Source organism: Montipora capricornis, chromosome 3 (assembly GCF_036669925.1).
Source record: "Montipora capricornis isolate CH-2021 chromosome 3, ASM3666992v2, whole genome shotgun sequence".
Taxonomy (NCBI): domain Eukaryota; kingdom Metazoa; phylum Cnidaria; class Anthozoa; order Scleractinia; family Acroporidae; genus Montipora; species Montipora capricornis.
Window position 1 is genome coordinate 17,514,102 of NC_090885.1, and position 20,000 is coordinate 17,534,101.

General features: G+C 39.8%; 1 protein-coding gene across 1 annotated transcript in view; it reads left to right on the forward strand.

Annotated features, from left to right (window-relative positions):
- Positions 1 to 20,000, forward strand: part of LOC138042448 (MYCBP-associated protein-like) — a 31,902-nt gene that overhangs the window by 9,985 nt on the left and 1,917 nt on the right. The window contains exons 8-25 of the mRNA XM_068888336.1: positions 23 to 98; positions 1,820 to 1,892; positions 2,415 to 2,461; positions 3,933 to 3,996; positions 4,717 to 4,799; positions 6,364 to 6,488; positions 7,286 to 7,407; positions 8,770 to 8,998; positions 9,586 to 9,799; positions 11,983 to 12,146; positions 13,190 to 13,222; positions 13,324 to 13,422; positions 13,732 to 13,853; positions 15,486 to 15,598; positions 16,350 to 16,447; positions 17,264 to 17,318; positions 17,878 to 17,942; positions 19,685 to 19,771. Coding sequence (XP_068744437.1) covers positions 23 to 98; positions 1,820 to 1,892; positions 2,415 to 2,461; positions 3,933 to 3,996; positions 4,717 to 4,799; positions 6,364 to 6,488; positions 7,286 to 7,407; positions 8,770 to 8,998; positions 9,586 to 9,799; positions 11,983 to 12,146; positions 13,190 to 13,222; positions 13,324 to 13,422; positions 13,732 to 13,853; positions 15,486 to 15,598; positions 16,350 to 16,447; positions 17,264 to 17,318; positions 17,878 to 17,942; positions 19,685 to 19,771 — 1,869 coding nt within the window. The remainder of the gene's footprint in view (positions 1 to 22; positions 99 to 1,819; positions 1,893 to 2,414; positions 2,462 to 3,932; positions 3,997 to 4,716; positions 4,800 to 6,363; positions 6,489 to 7,285; positions 7,408 to 8,769; positions 8,999 to 9,585; positions 9,800 to 11,982; positions 12,147 to 13,189; positions 13,223 to 13,323; positions 13,423 to 13,731; positions 13,854 to 15,485; positions 15,599 to 16,349; positions 16,448 to 17,263; positions 17,319 to 17,877; positions 17,943 to 19,684; positions 19,772 to 20,000) is intronic.

Genomic DNA, 20,000 nt, shown 5'->3' on the forward strand with positions numbered 1-20,000 from the left:
TCTGTCCCTTTAATGGCTTTAGGTTGACGAAAGTAATGCACTGACAAACTGGAAGCGACAAATGATACAAAGGAAGAGACAGCAACGACATCTCTCCAGTAAGCTGGTTTTTAGAGAAATGATTTTATTATTTGCTTTAGAACACATGCATTAATTTAATTCAATCACATTTCTGGTCTAGAATATACGCAAAATAAAGTAAACACTGTTTTTGTAGTGCAATATACATGTAAATTGACCTTGAATTTGAACTTGAACTTTATAAATTATTTCATTCTTTTTCATTTCTTCCTGAAATAAACCCCCTTCCAGTAAAAGATCTCAGGAACAAGGGATTATACAACATTTGTAGAAACTTAATATCAATATAATCTTTAAAGAAAACACACAGCCATTAGTTTTTGCATTTTGCAGTTAACTGCATATTAATTGATTTATTGTTTTTTCTGGGCAGGTACATTTCGCTGACCCCCAGTCCATGGACTACCATGATGGACTACCGAAATGGACTACCGAAATGGACTGCTAAATGGACTACCGAAATGGACTACCTAAATGGACTGCTAAATGGACTACTGAAATGGACTACCTAAATGGACTGCTCAATGGACTACCAAAATGGAGTACCCTAAATTACCTACCTTGAAAAATAAAAAGATTACTAAAGCTTGGTTGTTTTGATCGATCTCCACCATCTTTTCTTGGTAGGTATGTTATGTATGGGGACACATTATGTACCGATAGTCGCCCATCACTCGCTATCAATTCTCCCCAACATTGACCCACAGTCCTTAGTACTGAGCAACCGTCCCTAGCAATGATCATTTGTCCCTAGCAATGATCAACCGTCCCTAGCAATGATCGACTGTCCCTAGCAATGATCAACCGTCCCTAACATCCCTGATCATGTGTCCCTATAAATATCTAGTCATTTACCACTCTGTTACTGCAATTGACGGACATTCCCCCCGTTTATGTTTAAAATGTGGACAAAGTATTACAGACTGGGTATAAAACATGGACTCTGGTTATTAAAACACTGACTGCGGACTAAATGTGCCCTACTGTGGACTGGGTATACATGTAAAATAATTGTTTTTCTATGGCTGCATCTCACTGCTCGTTGTATTCATACTCATCTCCCCAAGAAAATCGTGTCTATTGGTCTGTTTTAAGGGGGGAGAGCCCTAACTACACAACGGTTACTCTGGACGACTTCAGTCCATTGTATCTTGGGCTGCCTGAATGCCTAGGGACAGTCGATCAGTGCTGGGGACAGTCAATCACTACTGGGGACAGTCGATCATTGCTAGGGACAGTCGATCACTAGTAGGGACAAAAGATCATTGCTAGGGACGGTTGCTCAGTACTAAGGACTGTGGGTCAACGTTGGGGAGAATAGATAGTGAGTGATGGGCGACTATCGGTACATAATGTGTCCCCATACATAACGTACCTACCAAGAAAAGATGATGGAGATCGATCAAAACAACAAAACAACCAAGCTTTTGTAATCTTTTTATTTTTCAAGGTAGGTAATTTAGGGTAGTCCATTTTGGTAGTCCATTTAGCAGGCCATTTAGGTAGTCCATTTCGGTAGTCCATCGTGGTAGTCCATGGACTGGCGGTCAGCGAAATGTGCTGACCTGTTTTTTCTTGCCCTTCCATTAATTTTCAACCACTCATCACATCATGAAAATTGGATCACAGGCCTTAAGTGACAAAATCTTGCCCTGTAAACCAATCAAATACCAACTGTGATGCACTTTAATTTGAGATGTTATGCATTGATCTGACAATGCATATACTGCTCTGACAGATTTGCTACGCACATCCACTGACATGTTGGTAATGAACCAGAGCGAAGAGTACAGAGACATACAAGAAAACAGGTATGCATCAGAATGACACATAGTGTTTATCTAAAATATTAATTGCCGTCATGCTGACCCCTCTTGTGTACATTATGTGCAGTGCAGTAATGAATTTTAGAGGCAAAGATGAGAGCTAGTTGGTGTGATAGAACCTTCAAATATTCTCCCTTACATGTATTGCTTTAAAAATTTGGATTTCTAATCAATAATGCAGATGACAACATTGTAATGGCTCTACAAAAGCTTAAACATAAGTCGCTTCTTTCAAAGGCTAATAATTTTTGTATTCACTGAAGTGTTAAATTGTTTAACGAGTGAAAGAAAGATGATGGGACATGTACCATGATGATATTTCCCAACCTCGTTCGGACCAGGGTCTTTCTTCTCTGCCTCCTTTGTCAATGACAATGGAGGCAGAGAAGAGAGACCCTGGGAACGAGGTTGGATTTTTCCCAGATTTCTTTACCTCCCTTAAATTGAATATTATTAATAATTATTATATATTAATTTGGTATCCAGATGACTTCTTTTTAATTGCAGGTACATCATTGACAGGGCAATTCCATCAATCGATTATGGCAAAGGATGTAAGTCTGGAATAATTTTCTACATGCATTGTTGTAATGAAATGCAGCATTTACATCACTATTATATATATCACATTTTTAATGTGGATTTATGGAAGTGTGCTGTTGTTATTATAATAGGACTTTTCAGCGTGCCAGAAGTGGGAACTCCGCTCCTCAGTCTTTTTAAAAGTGTATGGATTTTTTTTAACATCATAGATGAACAGGTGTTGCAAGATGGGCCTTCCTTGTCTGAAAAGAGCTAATTAGCCTTAAATAGTCTAGCAATTTTCTGATGTATTAAAGGCCCCCTTTAATGTCCTTATGTCGGTCTGGCCAGAATCTAACCCAAGACCTCGTGTACAAGTACAATCATACAATCATGTATTCTTTTAATGAGATAATCTGTGGTTAACATGTCAGCTCTTACAGGCATCTTTCTGTCTTTTTTAAACCTTCATTGAACAAATCCATCCATTCTGAATTTATACTTATAATGTACATGTAAAATGCAAAATTTATATTACGCTTAACCACTACAAAGCAATTTGGCAGGCACTTGATAATCTGAAAGAAACACTTCTGATCATTAGCCTCATAGCATCTACAAAAACTACATACCCCTCAATTAATTACCTTTGCCCTCCTAAAAAGCAACACCTATAGACTGAATGGATTTTACTGTCTATCAACACATGATCTTATTAATACTTGTTAATGGGCTCCGTTTCCGTGGGGGAAGAGTGTTAATAACGTCAGCATTCCCTCAAAGTCTATTTCCCCTTTAACCTTTTCCCTCCTGAGAGTGATACGAGAAGCTCATGACCTTTCAAGCGTTTAATTCTGTTTCAGAGCTGAGGTTTTTTTTTAGTTTTAAAAAATGTCCTCATTTGGTTGTAATGTACATGTAGCTTGTGCATTTTCCCGCGCGTGCAGCTTCCATCTTATATTTGTCCATATTTGGGCATAAAATTGTCGGCCTAAAATCCCCAGCTTTGTTCCAACGAAATGACTTGCAAGTTACATGCTTCAAGCCTCCCAAATGCAACATTTCGAAAAGGGTCAACGGAACGTGTGTCCAGGAGGATACAGGTTGCGGCAGGTACAAAATCCGAAAAAGGATTATTGTCCATGACAATGCAAAAAACACAAACCCAGAGTTGCATGCAATTAAAAAAAAAACGTGATGTAATGTTTACCTTCTATAACATTCCGAGATCAAGTTGATGAGGGGCACTTGTGAAATCACTACCCTCTTTCCATTAATTTTTTCTTTTTTTGTTTAGCATACAAAGTGACTGTTTGAGTAAAGTTTAACTGTTAAAATATCCAACTGTGTTTTTTTTTTTCGGAGTCTCTCAAGATTTTCTACTGGGATTTGAACCCAGAGCAATCACATGCAAATCTAATTCCCTCAACATTGGATAAATTATTTCCCACCTCAGTTCTTCTTATCTAGCAGATATATATTTTTGTTTAATTATTGTTGTAGATCGTGTTGGTAGTGAATTCTGGAAACAGGTCGAGCAAATAGGAGATGAAGAAACAGGGATCAAGTAAGATTGATAAAATTACAGGATCAGTAACTGGGAAAGGAAAGGAAAGGAAAGGAACTTTATAATAAGTGTCTAGTTGTTCTAGTGCTGGAGCACTAATTGGGGACACTGTAAACTTGAAATTAACAATTAACACAAATCAAGTCAAATGTTGGTTTTTAAGGAGAGGGGAAACCGGAGTACTCAGAGAAAACCTCTCGGTGCAGAGTAGAGAACCAACAAACTCAACCCACATATGACGCCGAGTCTGGGAATCGAACCCAGGCCACATTGGTGGGAGGCGAGTGCTCTCACCACTGCGCCATCCCTGCACCCCTAAGAGGAATTTTATTCTAGCCAGCCAACAAAACGGTGTCGTTCATCCAAAAAATTAATGTTAGGTCAATCTTGCAAAAACAATAAAAAACTTCGGGGAAGTAATGTTATGTCTCATTGTGCCATTGCAAAATGAATAACAATGACACTTCATCAGGTGCAACTATGAGGTTGTAAATTTTTATGAGAGTGGGAATACCTAGAGAAAAACCTCAAAAACCAGATTAAGGGACCAACAAACGCAATCCTCGTACACTGTATGACACTGATTCTGGAAAAAAACCCAGGCCGCATTGTTGGAATGCATCTGCTCTAAATTCTAGCCAATCCTGTTTCCCTATTTACTAGTGAAAAAGTAGTACACTGACCAGCTAATTCTACTCAATTGTTGTGGTTTGTTTTTAGTATGACCCTGACACAAACTGAGCGTGGTTATCCACCACCAGTTGAACACATCGGCAAGCCTATTTATATCAAGAATGAAATGGGTAAAATTAATAGTTTATAACAGTAAATTCAGATTACACCATGAGTGAAAATAGTATTTCTGACAATGAAACGAGGCGTAAATAGACAGAAATAGTTATTTTGCCGACACGGACAGGAGGATTGGTGCCGTGCGAGAGGGATTATGGGTATGAGTGTTAGATCAATATACTGTAGTAGGCGGTTAAAATTTGTAAACCATTCTAGGTCAGCAGCAATTCAGCTCCTCCTAACTTTAAGTTTGATTTAAGTGTGTATGATTGGTTTCCATGATTCATTATAATTGTAACTCGTCCCCCGGATTTAGCGGCACCGCAGTTGGTGGGGGTACATGTGTATGTTCCCTTTTTTGCCCTAAAATGTTTTTGGGTTTTTGTATTCGGCGGTGTCGCACTAATTTACTGTGAATTGGTTTTTCTATAGAGGCATATGTTTGTATTATGAGGAATGGTGAGCAGTATTTATTTTAACAGTGTTCCTTCAATAAATTAGGATATGAGGTCTCTGCTGACCAAAAGGCCCCTGTATCTACACTGTCGTATGCATCTCATTGGTAGTGGAGGCAAAATGTATTTAAGTGGTACTATGATCAAAAAATCATTTCCTTTTTTTCTTCTGATTTTGAAAGCGTGTTCGCTTAACACCTAACTGGCAAAATTTTGAGCTTTGAGTTTTATCCAAAGGCTGTTTATTTTGAGTGTAAGTTTTGGATTTCATGGTCCGCCATTACTCACGTTCAAAACTGGCCGACTGGACCTCAGAGGGTTGGATCTAGAGAAAATTACGTCATTTACTCACTAGCTTAAAATTTCAGCGTGTAAACGCAATTTATTATATATGCAAAACACGGGTTGAAAAGTCTGAAAGCCCGAAAATTAATTAGGCCGCGTACACACGCATTGCATTCTTAAACTAGTGAGTGTTTGACGTCATTTTCTCCTCGACCCAGCTCTCTCAAGATTTTAAAGTTAGTAATGGCGGACCAATAAATAAGGCAATTCCAGCTAAAATAAACAGGTGTCTTTTTAAAATCAGAACTTAAAACTTGGGTGAGTTAGTGTTGAGTTAACATAGTTTTGAAATCCAAAGAAAAAACAAATTTTTTTTTTGGTCGTAGTACCACTTTAATTAAACCTGTGTGATATTCCGTGTATGCCAATCAAAAGTTCAGTAAATTTATTACTTATTAGTCGTAACCATGTATAACCAGGCTTTTTCTTGCCATATTTTTAATGGCGTAGAATGATGTAAATGGCCACCATGTAGCTGCCACAAATGTACTATATAGCTGCTCTTTGGGGGTAGAGCATCTGAAATGTAGTTATCAGAAGGTCATAAATGTGTGACTTTACACCCCTGTTTAATAGGCTCTCCCAGAGTCGTCGTTAAAAAATACATCTCTTCAAGTCTCGTATAACCCAGTGGCAGAGCATCCGAACTAGTACACTGTAATTCAGAGGATTTCAGGTTTTCCTCGTGCAAAGTAGTTCTCAAATGCAGAGCTTCTCTGTGCGAGTCACCATCAAAGGAAATTATCTCTTCATTTACCATCTTTTTGTCTTGCAGGTATTGAGTGGTCCAGTACCCACAGGTCAGCATCAGTGCATTACCCATGGCAGAAATCAACTTATCTTCGGGACAGAACGAAGCAGCTGCAGCCAGTGTTATGTGAATTGGATCCACATCAGCCGGTAAGTAGTCAAGTCAACACCCATTAGCAGTTCAAGTTTAATATCGGACATGCATTGGCTGGTGTAAATTTCCAAGAGTAACCAAGCATCTGGAAGTTTAAGTAATGTTTTTTTGGACCAAAAAAAGTTCATGTACCCGGAGGAAAACCTCTAGCGGTGGAGATTGATTAAAAATTGGCTCACGTACAATAGCAGAGGTTGGAGCGACAGATAAGGGACACTACGCCAGCTAATGGTTCCCCAGGGTATTCCCAGATGGTCACCCATCCAAGTGTTGATTAATCCAGTCTTTCAGAACCAATGTCTTTCTTTGTGCACACGACGAAGCTTTTCCCACCCAATACTGCTCTCAGTATTGTTTTTCACATTGTTCTCGGTTACCCTCCCTTTTTGTTCATCACTGGAGAGTATAGGTCCAGGCTGATCTTGCAAACATGCATGCATGCATGCAGCCCTTGTTTCTTTTATCTTTGTAGAAGTCCATGTCCGTTGTTTCTCGCTCCATGACTTATAGGAGTTTGGCATTGAAAATTAAATTGTCCAGAACACTCTCATGATCCTCGTGACGAAGGTTGCAAGGCCTGCAGTAAGCATTCTTAGTGCTGAACATGTACAGTGCAGCTTAGCCGTGGTCGATTGATTAATAACAAAACGTGCCTTCCACAAATAAAAGTACAGTCAAAAGGAAACAATTTCCCTGAGCGAATGGGAGGAAACATCTAGACCTGTGCCAACATGAGGTCAGCCAAAATGCAAAATTCTAACTCTAACATATAATTATTCCTCCTGGTAATTAGTACATGGACGACTTAGAGGTGGTTGGGACAAGTCAGCCTCGGCGTTCATCCCCGTTTGACATGATGTCTGTAGTTCAAGAGGAAGAGGAGAGTGATATTTTGAATGAATCTACAATTGAGAGGTAAGCATCAATGGTCTTATTTTACTGTCACTATGAAATGCATTGTACCAAGAGTTGCTTATAAATTAGTGGGTTTTTTTTTTCATTCAACTCACTATGACGATTCATGCACCGAGTTAGCTATAACCAGTTTCATATCCAACAGGCGCGAATGGAATAATTGTTTCGTTAAATTTTCAGTAAATTCTGAAGGCTTGGACACTTCGAAATTTGATCCAATCAGTTTCCATATAAGATCATACGATATATGAGCAGATAACCGAAAACGAGTGAACCAATCAGAAAGCTAGAAACGCAATATCTTAGGTCGAAAATTTAATAATACATTTTGGTCAGCTTCAACATATTATTCAACTTCGGATATTGCATTTCATGCTTTATCATTGGTTCCCTGGATTCCGGTAGTACCAGCCATTTTATCACCACTATGTATCCAATGTGGGAGCGTTGCAACAAATGCCGTTTATGTCCGTAAAATTCGCTCAAGTTTAAAAATGAACAATTTGCAGGGCTAAAAAATTGTATTAAAAAGTAAAAAGACAAACGTTTTCGACACTGCGTAGGGCAAAAAAGCACCGTCCGCTAACAGCATATTTTTTATCCTTAAAAATGTAGTTTAGCTTTAATATTTTTTCAGTAAAACCAAGTTTCTTTTACACAAAATGGAGTACCAAGCTAATAAGTGTTTGAAAAGGCGAGCGCAAACGTGAAATTGACCTTGTTTGCTCCACTGAATTAATAATCGTTGCGTTAACACGGAGATCCAAACTTACTGCACTGTATCACTCAGGAGATAAGAAGCAAACAAAGATGTAAGGCTTTTTCCTAATTCTAAATAGTTTTCCCGTGGCGACCACGTGCTTGGCGTGCATACGAAAAAAATCTTTTGGCCAACTTTGCAGTGGATTTTCTCAAGAACCAATTAGAATATGGAAAAAGCCTCAGACTCTTTGTTGGCATATTATCAACCAAATACTACATTTTACTAGCTTTCCAGTGGTATATAGTTTTCTTGGGTTTCTTTGAAAACTACGCGAATAAGAGCGATTTTCCGAAAGACACCCCTGAAGGTTGACAGTAACCTTAGCCAAGAGAGGATTGCCTTGAGAAAACGTTACGTTTATGAAAATTATTCCAGACACTGGCTAATGGGATCAACGACAAAAGGAAGTATCTTAAAAGAAACTTCCTTTTGTCGTTGCAAATACATATTTTTTAAATTTTGAAGTGATGTTTACATTGGCTCCAAAGCACTTTCTAGGGGTTAAGCTGACATACCCGCAAAACCTGATCAGCAACATGCCCTAGTCATGAGAGGTTTCTTTTGACCTTCTCTTTTATACTCGATCTTTCTGTTCCTAGGGATCCTTTGGCAAATATTGCTGATGTTGTTCCCCAACCCATTTTTGGTCCATCTTTATCGATTGACGGCTACATAGCTCAGTGGAATGGGTCCAGGGGACCGAGGATTCCTGGACAAGTGCCAGGTGTAGCCTGTCGAGTCATATTTGAGGCTAACGTAGGGGAGAGGATGACTTCTCACTTGAACATCTGCAATGATGGGACTACCGCTATGTACTTTTCTTGGAAGGTAAGGGACGAGTGCTAGTTTATGGTGCGTTACCAGGTTGTCATATGTCAAGAGAACCTTTACTCCTACGAAAGAATAACTTTAACGCGGAGAATAACTGTATCTGTAATTTTTTGCCGTGAGAATTTGTTTTAAGTTTTTTTCGAAAAAAGGTTTGTATCCGAAATGAAAGAATTTCAGGGACCCAGGTGATGGAACCAACACCACGAGAATAAACATAACCATGCAGTCTTGCACTACTGTCGGATGGCTCTCATTTCGCCGCATGTAAAGATAATTTCTTATTCGATTCGGTTGTCCAGTTTGTCCTTTGAAGTCCGGAATCCGGTCCAAGGAGTATGGTATCCCTCTAAAATCTGGAATCTGACCACATCAGGAATCCGGAATCTAGCGAGTGCGAATCTGGAACTAACGACATGGAATCGGAATTCACAGAATGGAATCCAGAACTTTCTGGGATTTCCTTGCAGTGGGTGATTTCAGTTGAATGCTCTGCCCTTGTTTTTGCACAGACGACAAAATCGATAGTTTTATCTTGGAGTTTGTCCCACTAATGCAGATTTTTTTCTCGGAATTCTACTTATCAGAACATCCCACGAGCCAATGTTCTTGGTACAAAGCTCGCTGGAAAAACTCAAAGATTTTATTTTGACTCAAAGAGCGGTGTGATTCTTCCAGGGGATACTTTGAATTTCCCATTTATATTCAAATCCCCAAATGCTGGGATCTTTACGGAGACATGGGAACTGATGACCAAGCCAATATTGTGTGGCGGCGCGCCCATAAGAATTACACTCAGAGGTGAGAAACTTTATACCCTTTCATGTTACAAATACCGGTCATTTTTGGTCACTTTTTACGTAGTAAAGTATAGTTTTCGACTCCGTTTTTGACCTTTGAACTGTTTTTGTTTTCTCCGGGTCGCGTTCTGGCTGCGCATGCGTAAGATTTTTCTGTCTCGTAGAAGGCTGTTCAAGCGGGATTCGAACTCGGTATGTCCTCCTTCAGAGGCAATCGCGATAACCACTAACCCACGGAAGACTACGTGACGGATTAAGGGGGAAATAAATGTATCAAAGAATTATGTGCGTGACCGGAAACGAGTATTTGTGTTTTCGTTGCACGCAATGCAATATCCGGTTAAGGTAGGAATCTGTAACAGAGATCGTAATTTTATATTTTTCCCAGTATTGGCAAGAAAAAGTATTAAATATTTTTAAATATCATCGTAGAGACTTGCGAAGCATCTGTTTTCTGGTTTTCATTGGAATCAATGACAAAGCTGTTAACAACAGTTTTAAATAAATTCAAATTAAACAAATATCCACGATCGCACTTACATGTAACCCTATCATTGGGTCATAGACTGTGGACTGTGGACTTCGGACTACGGAATTAAAACTGGATATTTACCAAGATATTGTAACATAAAAAAACCCACTGAAATACTGTGAACTCAAAGAAAGTCGGCTAAAAATCCTTCGGACAAAAGTATAGGCTACCCGTAGCCTCTTGTTATAATAAAGAAAACAAGCTCTCCCATAACCCAGTGATAGATCATATCAGAAACCCATAAGGGTTGAAACGTGTAACGCGCGTTCACACCTTCCGAATATTCAGTGCGAACTGATTGGTTGAATGTTTCAGTGCTAAGTACCATATTTGGAAACCCCTCGCTCTTGTTTTTCCAAATATGTTACTTAGCGAATTGAATATTCAGAAGCTTGTTTCCCAGAACACAAGGGGCCGTTACACGTTTCAACCCTTATGGGTTTCTGATCATATAAAGTAGTATTCGAAAAGTAAATGTATGTTTGACTTATGTTAAAGGATAACCTCCACTCTTTTAGCAAATGTCATCTAAAATGTTCCAATTGTACTTGTTGAATGATCTGTTACAAAAAAAGTGCATAACCGAGTGAAATAATTTCTTTATCGTCTTTCAAAGATCGGTCTCAATGCTTCCCAGGTGCCTGGGAATGAAATTAAATCACTGGAATCGGTCGGTGTAAAATGCAGACTGAGGTTATAATGTAACTGTTCGAAAAAGCCAAACCCCTTAGAAATGCTAACCTTAGGCCTAATTAGGCCTAAAACAATATTTAGGCTTAACTGTCGGCAATCCGATTCCAGTGATTTAATTTCAATCCCAGGCACCTCACGTCCAAGGGCACTTTGAGATATGGAAACAAGTTTTATCACGAATAACAGGGCATCTATCACAAAGGCCGAAGGCGATTGTGAGAGCCTAAATTTGCAAGCAAAGAATTGCTTTCTTCTTCTTCTTCGCCTTAATTTTGTCTTCTTTCTTCGCTTGATTAGTATTCTGGTTCCAAATGATCTATGAAGGAAGAAACTGTATCTTCTACATAAACTGAATCTCGCCACGAAAATATACACAATATAAACAATGCAAGGAGACTTGAAGCAAAGCGACCATGAAACGTCATCAGTACCCAACTTGTATTGCGCGACATTCAAGATGGCGGCACCGGGAAGCGTTGAGGCCGATCTTTGGAAGACGATAAAAAAAATCTTTTCACTAAATTATGCATTTTTTTGTTACAGATCTTCAAATAAGTACGCATGGAAAATTTTAGGGGACATTTGTAAAAACAGTGGAGGTTCCCTTTAAGAGCTTTCCGTATGTTTCTCTTCTAAACCACCGCTTTTGTCGCGCATGTTAAAATAATTATATCGCGATAAACTATCAGGTCAGATTTCGCATGTTATAAAATTAAGCTTGTGCGTGTTGAAAATGTAATTCTTTTCGATAAATGTTTCGATGGCGTATTTGTCCGATTTCACGTTCGTACATATCATATTTCGAAATACTCGCCGACACATTTTCCAGGATTGTGATTGTCCTGGCTCAGTCTTGACTTTATGACATTGTCCTTTTTCGTTCCTATTGCAAATTCACGATTTCTCCTTGTGCACGTTTCATCTCCCCTATAAAATGAGTATGTTGTATCCTGATTTAGGTGTCGCTGTTGAGGATGACATTTACAAGGAAGCCAGACAACAAATTGAGCAGGAACTTGCTCACAGGGAGGCAGTGGCCACAGCAGCCAGAATACTTAACGAGATCTTAGATGGGGTCCGTACACCCGAAAGGCCCAGTTCCCCGGTGGATGCTTACATTACGGTGATTTTCCTTCTTTGTGGCTGCGAAGACAAATGGGGGTTAAATTCTTGTAGTCCGTGTTGGCTGGTTTTCGCTAGCGGCGCAAGCATAAGCACAAGGGACATTAATTTGTCGTTAATGTTTCTTGACCCCAGCGGCCCGTTTCTCGAAAGTCCCAAAAACTTTTCGGGCCCGAAAAGCCATTTGTGAAACTGCCAACCGCTTGTTTTGGAAAGCCGATCTTTTAACATGTTTTCAAGGTAACAAAAAAGAAAAATGACTGTGAAGTCTGACGACTCAAATCCTCTCCGTTCTTGAGATGCAAAGGTAATTGTGACACCCGAAAATGGCCCGTCAAGTTTCGGGACTTTCGAGAAACGGGCCCCAGAGGTTAGAACGGGATTCGAACCCGGGGCAACCGCATGCAAACCCCATCGCCATAACCACTGGACCACTGGCTGACAAAAGCAAAATTTCCTTTTTTTTCCAGTAGTTAACACATTTGCATAATAAGAAAAATATTTGTAAACAGAATAGCTCCACTCTATCTTGCACGTTACGTCATTGCCATCACCTTGGATCACATAAACAGTTGGTATCTCATAAGCTGCTTTTTTTGTCATCTAGCATTTGCGGATTTCGCCATTTTATTTGTGTTTCAAAAGATTGGTTGCAAACTTCCTATGAGAACAAGGACATACCACGAAATTCGCGAATTGTAATCATTTCGCGATTATTTCAACTCCTAGTTTTAATGTGACCTAACTGAGTGTCCAAGTTACGCAAGAATGAGACTAGTATAAATGGTGCTTGTCTTTATAAGAGAGGTTGAAAAATCATCCTCGCCCGTTGAAACGTTCTCCACGAGGCCTTAAGTAGGGTTATTTGACAATAGGCCATTTTACAGTCGTTTGATCGGTGACTTAACCCACGAATGACTGACTGCCTGCCATGGGCGCATATGCGGAATGCCAGCCAGACTTGCAGACTACGGTATGCTTGCTTGCATCTTCTTTGCTTCTCTATTTGACGGTTTGGTTGTTTGTTTGCTTGTTGTAATCTAGGAGGAGGAAATATTTGGAAGAGCCAATGAAGGGGTGAGAATTTACATTCTTGTGTTGATGAATTTATTTTTATATTTGTGTTTCATAAACCACAACGAATGTAGGCGCGAATTTAAACGTCTATTTTTCAACAGATGTATTTCCAAGATGAAATTGTTCAAGAATTGAAACAGATCTACGCGCAACTTGAGGAAGAAGATGTATGGGATTTGTCGTTACAGTCACTTCAACAGGTAACCCAACAACGCGGATCGATCACCAGATCATGGCCACAGGACCCCCTTCAAAAGTCGAAGCCAACATTGCAGCGCAGCTTAGTGCATTTCACTTCCATTCTGCCATTAACGTGCGCGGGCGCAGGCGTGCGAGGGCACAAGCACAATCTCCTCGAATCGCGCGCGCCTGAATGTCATTACGGTTAAGCTCAACCCCCCCGCAGGTTAAGAATCATCGGTAAATTTTCAGAGTTAAAGTTATCGCGGCTTCACAATTTTCCCCAGTTTCCAGCAATGATTGATCAGATACTTATTTCTCTGTTGTAGAAAATCATGTCAGTTGAAGATGATGATCAACGGGATAATTTACTTCAGACTCTTAACAGCTGTATCTCCACCTTGTCATTTCCACCAATGACACCTGTAAAACATGCCATGTATGCTGCCGGGTAAGTGTGGTATTCTCTGCACCTCCCTCACGTGCCTTTATACTGTATTCATTTCTTTGCCGTTCTCATCCTGACAACAGGACTTTAAGATCTACGACGGCGACGATCGACGATAACGTCACCTCAAAATATAACTTGGCTCTATCATAAGTCTTTAGGGATTATTCAGTCTCGTTCACGTCTTACAATGTGGCGAAGTGTCCTAAAAATAAATTGATACGAGCGGTATCAGAGTGAAAAGAGGAAATGAAAGATTCTCTATTGCATGCTTACGTTGTCCTCAAAACCTCAAATTTGGTGATTTCACGTCATCGTTATGCAGAGGACCGCAGACACGTGCAGCACGATTATTTATGCTCTTTTAACCAATGATATTATTGTTTTGTGGCGTTGTCGTAGTTGTATCCGTCGTCGTTTCTTAAACTCCCTAACGTCGTGAAGTAAACAAATTTATGTTATTTGGAGGACGCGAACACCTGACGGTAAATGTTCTCCCCGAACGTTAATACCAGTTTTATTCCTGGAATGTTGATACACACTTTTTACCACGAAGGACTTGAAATAATTGCGCACCGAATTAGTGCCATGATGGGAATTAATAGGGAGCTTAAGTGACGTTTTTGAGCCGCGGACGGCAACCGGAAGTGAACATTTTGCATCCCAGATTATTAGAAGGAGAAAAAAGATATTTAGCAATATAAATGTGGTTGTGTGAAGACAAGTTAAAAGGGAAAAGATCTCACTTCCGGTTGTCGTCAGCGTCTCAAAAACGTTGCGTGCTCTTAGAGAACGTTCTCGTCGCCGTCGCCGTCGCCGTCTCTGTCGCCGCCGTCTTTGTTTAAGCTCCCTAGGTGAGAGGTATTTTCCTACCTTTCTTGGATCAAACAGTCACTACCAGCCCTCTGTTTCGATTCCGGTTAAAAATGTTTCTCAGCCAAATCAACCGAAGACGGTTTTCCCACCAAAAGAACAAGAGAAAACTCAAGGTCACCCGTTTGTTGATGGATTTTATTATTAGTGAAAGTTCCTGAGTGAAAGTACGTATCAGTTATATTGTAGTTAGTGGAATGGGTCGTTTAGTGTCGTTAGGGTAAAGTACCCGTGTTCAAGTATTGATGTAACTCAGTGGAAACTAAGGGCGCTTTCCTTTTGTTTGAACTGGCCGGCCATAGACCTCTTTCATAATGGCGGCCAAATAAATTATTCTTTTGTTTTAATGCTAATAAGCCTTTCTAGCCTCGCTGCGACGAGCAAATTTCAAAAGAATATTTGTTTCAAAACGAGGACAGTAGGTCTAATTAACATAAATACAAAAGAATGTAAAGTCGGTCACCATTTATGAAAGTGGTGTATACCCGTCAGTTTACAAAGAAAATACATCAATTTAAAGGAACACTTGCATGATGTATAATTCCTCTCATTCTTTTGGAGGAGTATATATCATCTTCGAAGTGTGTTAATTTAAAGACGTTGTCAACTGAGGTAGTCCTTCCAAATGCTAAGTACTGCAGTTAACTAAGTGTCAGTAGTGAAATCTGTGTAATATGGTGTATTTTTAATATTCAAGAAACTGTAGAAAACTCAAACACTTGATCACAATAGAACACATCATAAATAATATTTGTTTTTTAGGTATCAGCTGCTTTGTGAGATGGTGGACAGCATTGTAGGCCAAGCTAATATGATTCGAACGTTGTATGGGCTACCAGAGAGGGAACTCATTGAAGATACGTCTCAAGATGAAGGTAATTTTCCTGACTATATACTAACGTGCTTGCACAAGCCAGCGATAATTCTCTATTTCCACCATTGAGGAAATTATCGTTTGTCAAATAAAAGCTATCAGGACCTCAAAGAAGATATCAAAATGATCCTAAACTCCAATACTGTCCGTTGATGAAACTAATCATTTCACCAAAACAAAAAAATTACCTCTGAGCGTTAACATTTCCCTTTTTTGTGTGTCGCATTCGTTTCGTTCAGTGGGCAAAACTAACAGTCATTTGAACCAGCAACGGAGCTTTGAGTCGCATTGATATGTTCTTCGTTTGATATCACAGATCATTCCCGCGTAGAGCTATTACCGTGACAATCGCAGTTTAAATGATGTCTTTTATGTGTTCCACAATCATTGATACTCCTCCGGCTAAGATAATCGCAGTTGAGAGAAGGTGCACGCAATTGCAATAAACCTGGCGCATTTCAAAGTATGTGTCTTTCATATGCGTCAAATCATTCGTTCACCTCGGGGCAGAGTACGAACTCTCTCAACTGACCATCTCCCAGGTTTGAATTCTTGATAGTTCAGATACTAAGGCAGTCAAGCGCAACCGCACATAGTACCATAGTACCACTTTAAGAAAACGAGTTTGCCTTACGAGCGATTTTGAATTTTTCGACTCTGAATTTGGCGTGCTTGGAAAAAAAAAAGAGTAAGTGAGCGAGCAAACAAATACGAGAAACGTGTTTTAGTGGTCTGTTTTTTCGTCTGGCTAGCTGCACAAAGACTTCGTAAAGCAACATCTTCAGAGTCAAAAGCCGACGTTAGGAAGGGTGACAAGAAAGATAAAAAGTCTAGTAAAACGAGTGAAACGGTAAGTTGATATTTGGGTCTACGTTTTCTATTGGTTTAACGAGCTGTTGGCCGTTTAAATTGTACTAGAGACGCATAATCCGTCCAGTGGAATTACGCATCTCTCATGGTATCCGTCTAGTGCAAAGACAGGACAAACAATATAATCCGTCATGGACGAACTTGGGCAAACCGTTTTTCTTCGTTTGTTAAATTCGTCTAGTCTAAAGACGGGCGCAAAACTGCATAAAGCGTCCAGGAACTATCCAGTTTGGTGCGTCTTCTAAGACGTACTACAGTTGATAGTTTGTCGAGACGCATTTTGCGTCTTGTGCCCGTCGTTATACCAGACACGCTTAAAGAGGAAGAAAAAAGGTTGCCCAAGTTCGTCCCAGTTGAATTATGCGGCTCTAGTATAAAAAACGTCTAATCCACGTATGTTTTAATTAAGCTCGTGTTAAATAAACTCTTCTGATCATCTGTGATGTTTTTGACCGAAACGAAAAAGAACTCTTGCATGAGAGTAAAGTTTCATTTCCAATGGATTACTCTGGTATACCATCAGGGCCTGCATTTCTTTGAAAGTTTGGTTTTATGAAAAGAGTTGACAACGCTAAATTAGCCATCGAAAGAAAGATGTGAGCTGCCCGCAGGCGTTCGATCGCCGGCCCATCGTTGGCCCTTTGAGCAGAGGTCATTTGGGGGCACTTCTTATTTAGGTCATTCCTCGAATGCTTCCTTATTTATAAAAGGTCGTTTGAGCACTCCATTGAGAATTACACCGCTCACCCCGACTATGTCGCCTTTGATTGAATGTTTGTTGTTTTTCCATGTTTAGGATCGTCCCAATTCAACTCAGCGCTCCAAGTTATCAGCGAAAAAATCAGGCAGAGGTACCATCATTTTCCAACTTTCTTTTACCACAGGGGGCCCACACAAACAGTGTGTCTGTTTGTATGTTCGAAATATAAAGAAATGTATGGGAAATATTGAAGAGTCCTAATATCGTAAACTTACATCAAGAAATGACTATGTTAAAGCTCAAAATAAACGTAAACCTACCTCAGTTGTCGTGTATTGTTATTTCTTCGGCTGAAAATGGCGAATTTGAGCGATTTGGTGGGTTTTCCGTTGACTGTTACTACACGTGTAGTACTTAACGTGTAGTAAAAGTCAACGGAAAACCCAGTAGTATAAGCTGTATAGTTTTGCTCGCGGTTTATCGAAACCACCCACTTTTTCGCGTCACTAGAACCACATTCCTTCGGGAGAATCACCGTTGAGATTATTTTGTGCTCCCACCGGATCCACGGTTTTCCTACAGAAATGTTTTCCTACATCCTCATTCTTCTTTTGTTTCTTTAATAACCGGAACGTAGATTACCATTTCTCAAAAAAAAGAAAAAAGGGAATTCTATTGAAATGGTAAACGCTTCATACTTTTATTTTAAGGAACAAGTACGCCTACTTCGCTATCGAAATCATCCCTCAATGAGTTGGTGACGGAGAGGACTGCGGTAAGGTCATGGCAATTGTTCATGTGTGTCAAAAAATCTGCGAAATGCTTGCGATATGGTGATAGCACAGTCGGCTGTCAGACAGGGTGAAAAACTTGCGTGCAAAGGCGAACGACAGCCTGATCGACGGCAATGATAAGCCCTTTTTGAGGAAAAACCAACTAGTTTTCAGTGTGGGAAGAGCTTGCCAAAGTGCAATTGTTTTCTTTAAGGTGAGGCAATACGGGCAACACTTTCATTCAACTTGTCGCACAACAATGTTGCATTGCAAGTTGCGATGGTTTGTCGCACGTATTACCATCTCCTCGGGCAACAAATTTTCATGCATATTGCAAAAAGTAAAAGCGACGTCTACTTTTTGCAACATAAAAATTTGTTGCGCAAGAAGGTGGTAATACGCGCAAGAAACCATCTTACCTGCAACGCAACATTGTTGCGCAACAAGTTGAACGAAAATGTAGCCCGTATTACCTCACCTTTAGCTCAATCAGTTGTCTTGTTGAGCAAAGTGTAGTGGATCCATTTATTAAAGAGTTTGAACAAGGAAAACGTCAACCAAGGGGTGACACTATCCTAACAACATTTCTACGTCCGCTCAAAAACTGTCCTCGTTAAATCAATGCTGTTTTGTGATGTTTTGGCTGTCGTAGTCGTTGTTGTCGCTTGTACCCCCTACTGCTGCCCACTGTGAACAGCGGATGGTATATTTGCACATGCGCCATCTCGAGAGCAGATTTTTATGACCTGCATTTTGCGTAATCTAATGGTACTCAAAACTATTATTTATTCTTATTTTTTAATTTTTCTTGCACAACTTTGTTTTCATAATTATTTTATTTTTTTTATCGATTACGTGCAGGTGACGTTGGTATATAAGATACAAGACGCGCAAAGAATTTTTTTAAAACACAGCAATATAAAATAAGGAGAGGTTTCATAGTTTCGCGTTTTTCGGTAACGCAGACAGTAAACGAACGACACGCTTCTGCTTATCATAAAACCATCAACATTTGCTTATTCTTAGGTATTTTCCCTCGGTGAGTAGTTGTTTGATGCCGATAGGTAACAGGCAAAATTGAGCCGAGAAAAAATTGAACACAATTCAACACAACTTTTTCTAGTTACCGAAAATGTTTTTCTTACTAGTTCCATAGATTTCCTTGTCGGGTAGTCATGAGAATTTGGTGGCATGTCAAGACCACACCTCTAAGCTGATAGTAGTCTTCATTCTCAATACCTGTTTGCCTGACATTTCTTTGAAGTTACGAGGAGAATTTACCTACTGATCACTCCTGTGAGTCAAAGGGTTAGAGTCTCATTTTTTCTCTTTACGTTTTGGCATTTGGGTCAGTGCAAGCTTTACTTGTGCATCCGAATACTTGCGCCAATACGTTGAACCAGAACTCCGAGCAAGAGAAGACGTTTATTAACCGAAGACAAGAATGATATGCAAAAAAGAGCGAGCAGGCAAAAAAAGGGGTAACAAAGGTGCAACGCTAATTATGCGCGAACCGTGTGACAATGAGGCTAACTAAACAACAACGTGCTTACGAGGCGGAACAATGAAACAGACTAAACTACAGCGTGCACAATGCGTCGCGCCATGCGAGCTAATAGCGAGAACTAAACAACAAAGCGAAGTATGGCGTTGTTTCTTTTACAATCCCAGGGTTTTAATTAAGTCTAACCTAAGCGTTTGTCCAGTTTAATAGTTTCGTTTTCTTTTTAATCGTGCTTTTTAGACACCGACCAGTGTGGAAGGCCTGACGGTGGATAATACCTTTGATCCGATTTTAGAAGCAAAATACAGAGGGAAGCTTTTTACACAGGTAAGAACTTTTTTTTAATACAAGGGCACACTGTCCATCGATCTTACTTCAGTATCATAAGTTCGTCTTGCCTATTCAAGGTGGTTTTCAACCCCATGCTGATAACAACTCAGTTTGCTGTCGACTTCTTAAAATACATCAACTATCAAAGACATAGGGAATATATGACAACCAAATGGATCTCGGAAATATCCGTCACAAAATGTACTGACCAGGCTTGGGGTGATAT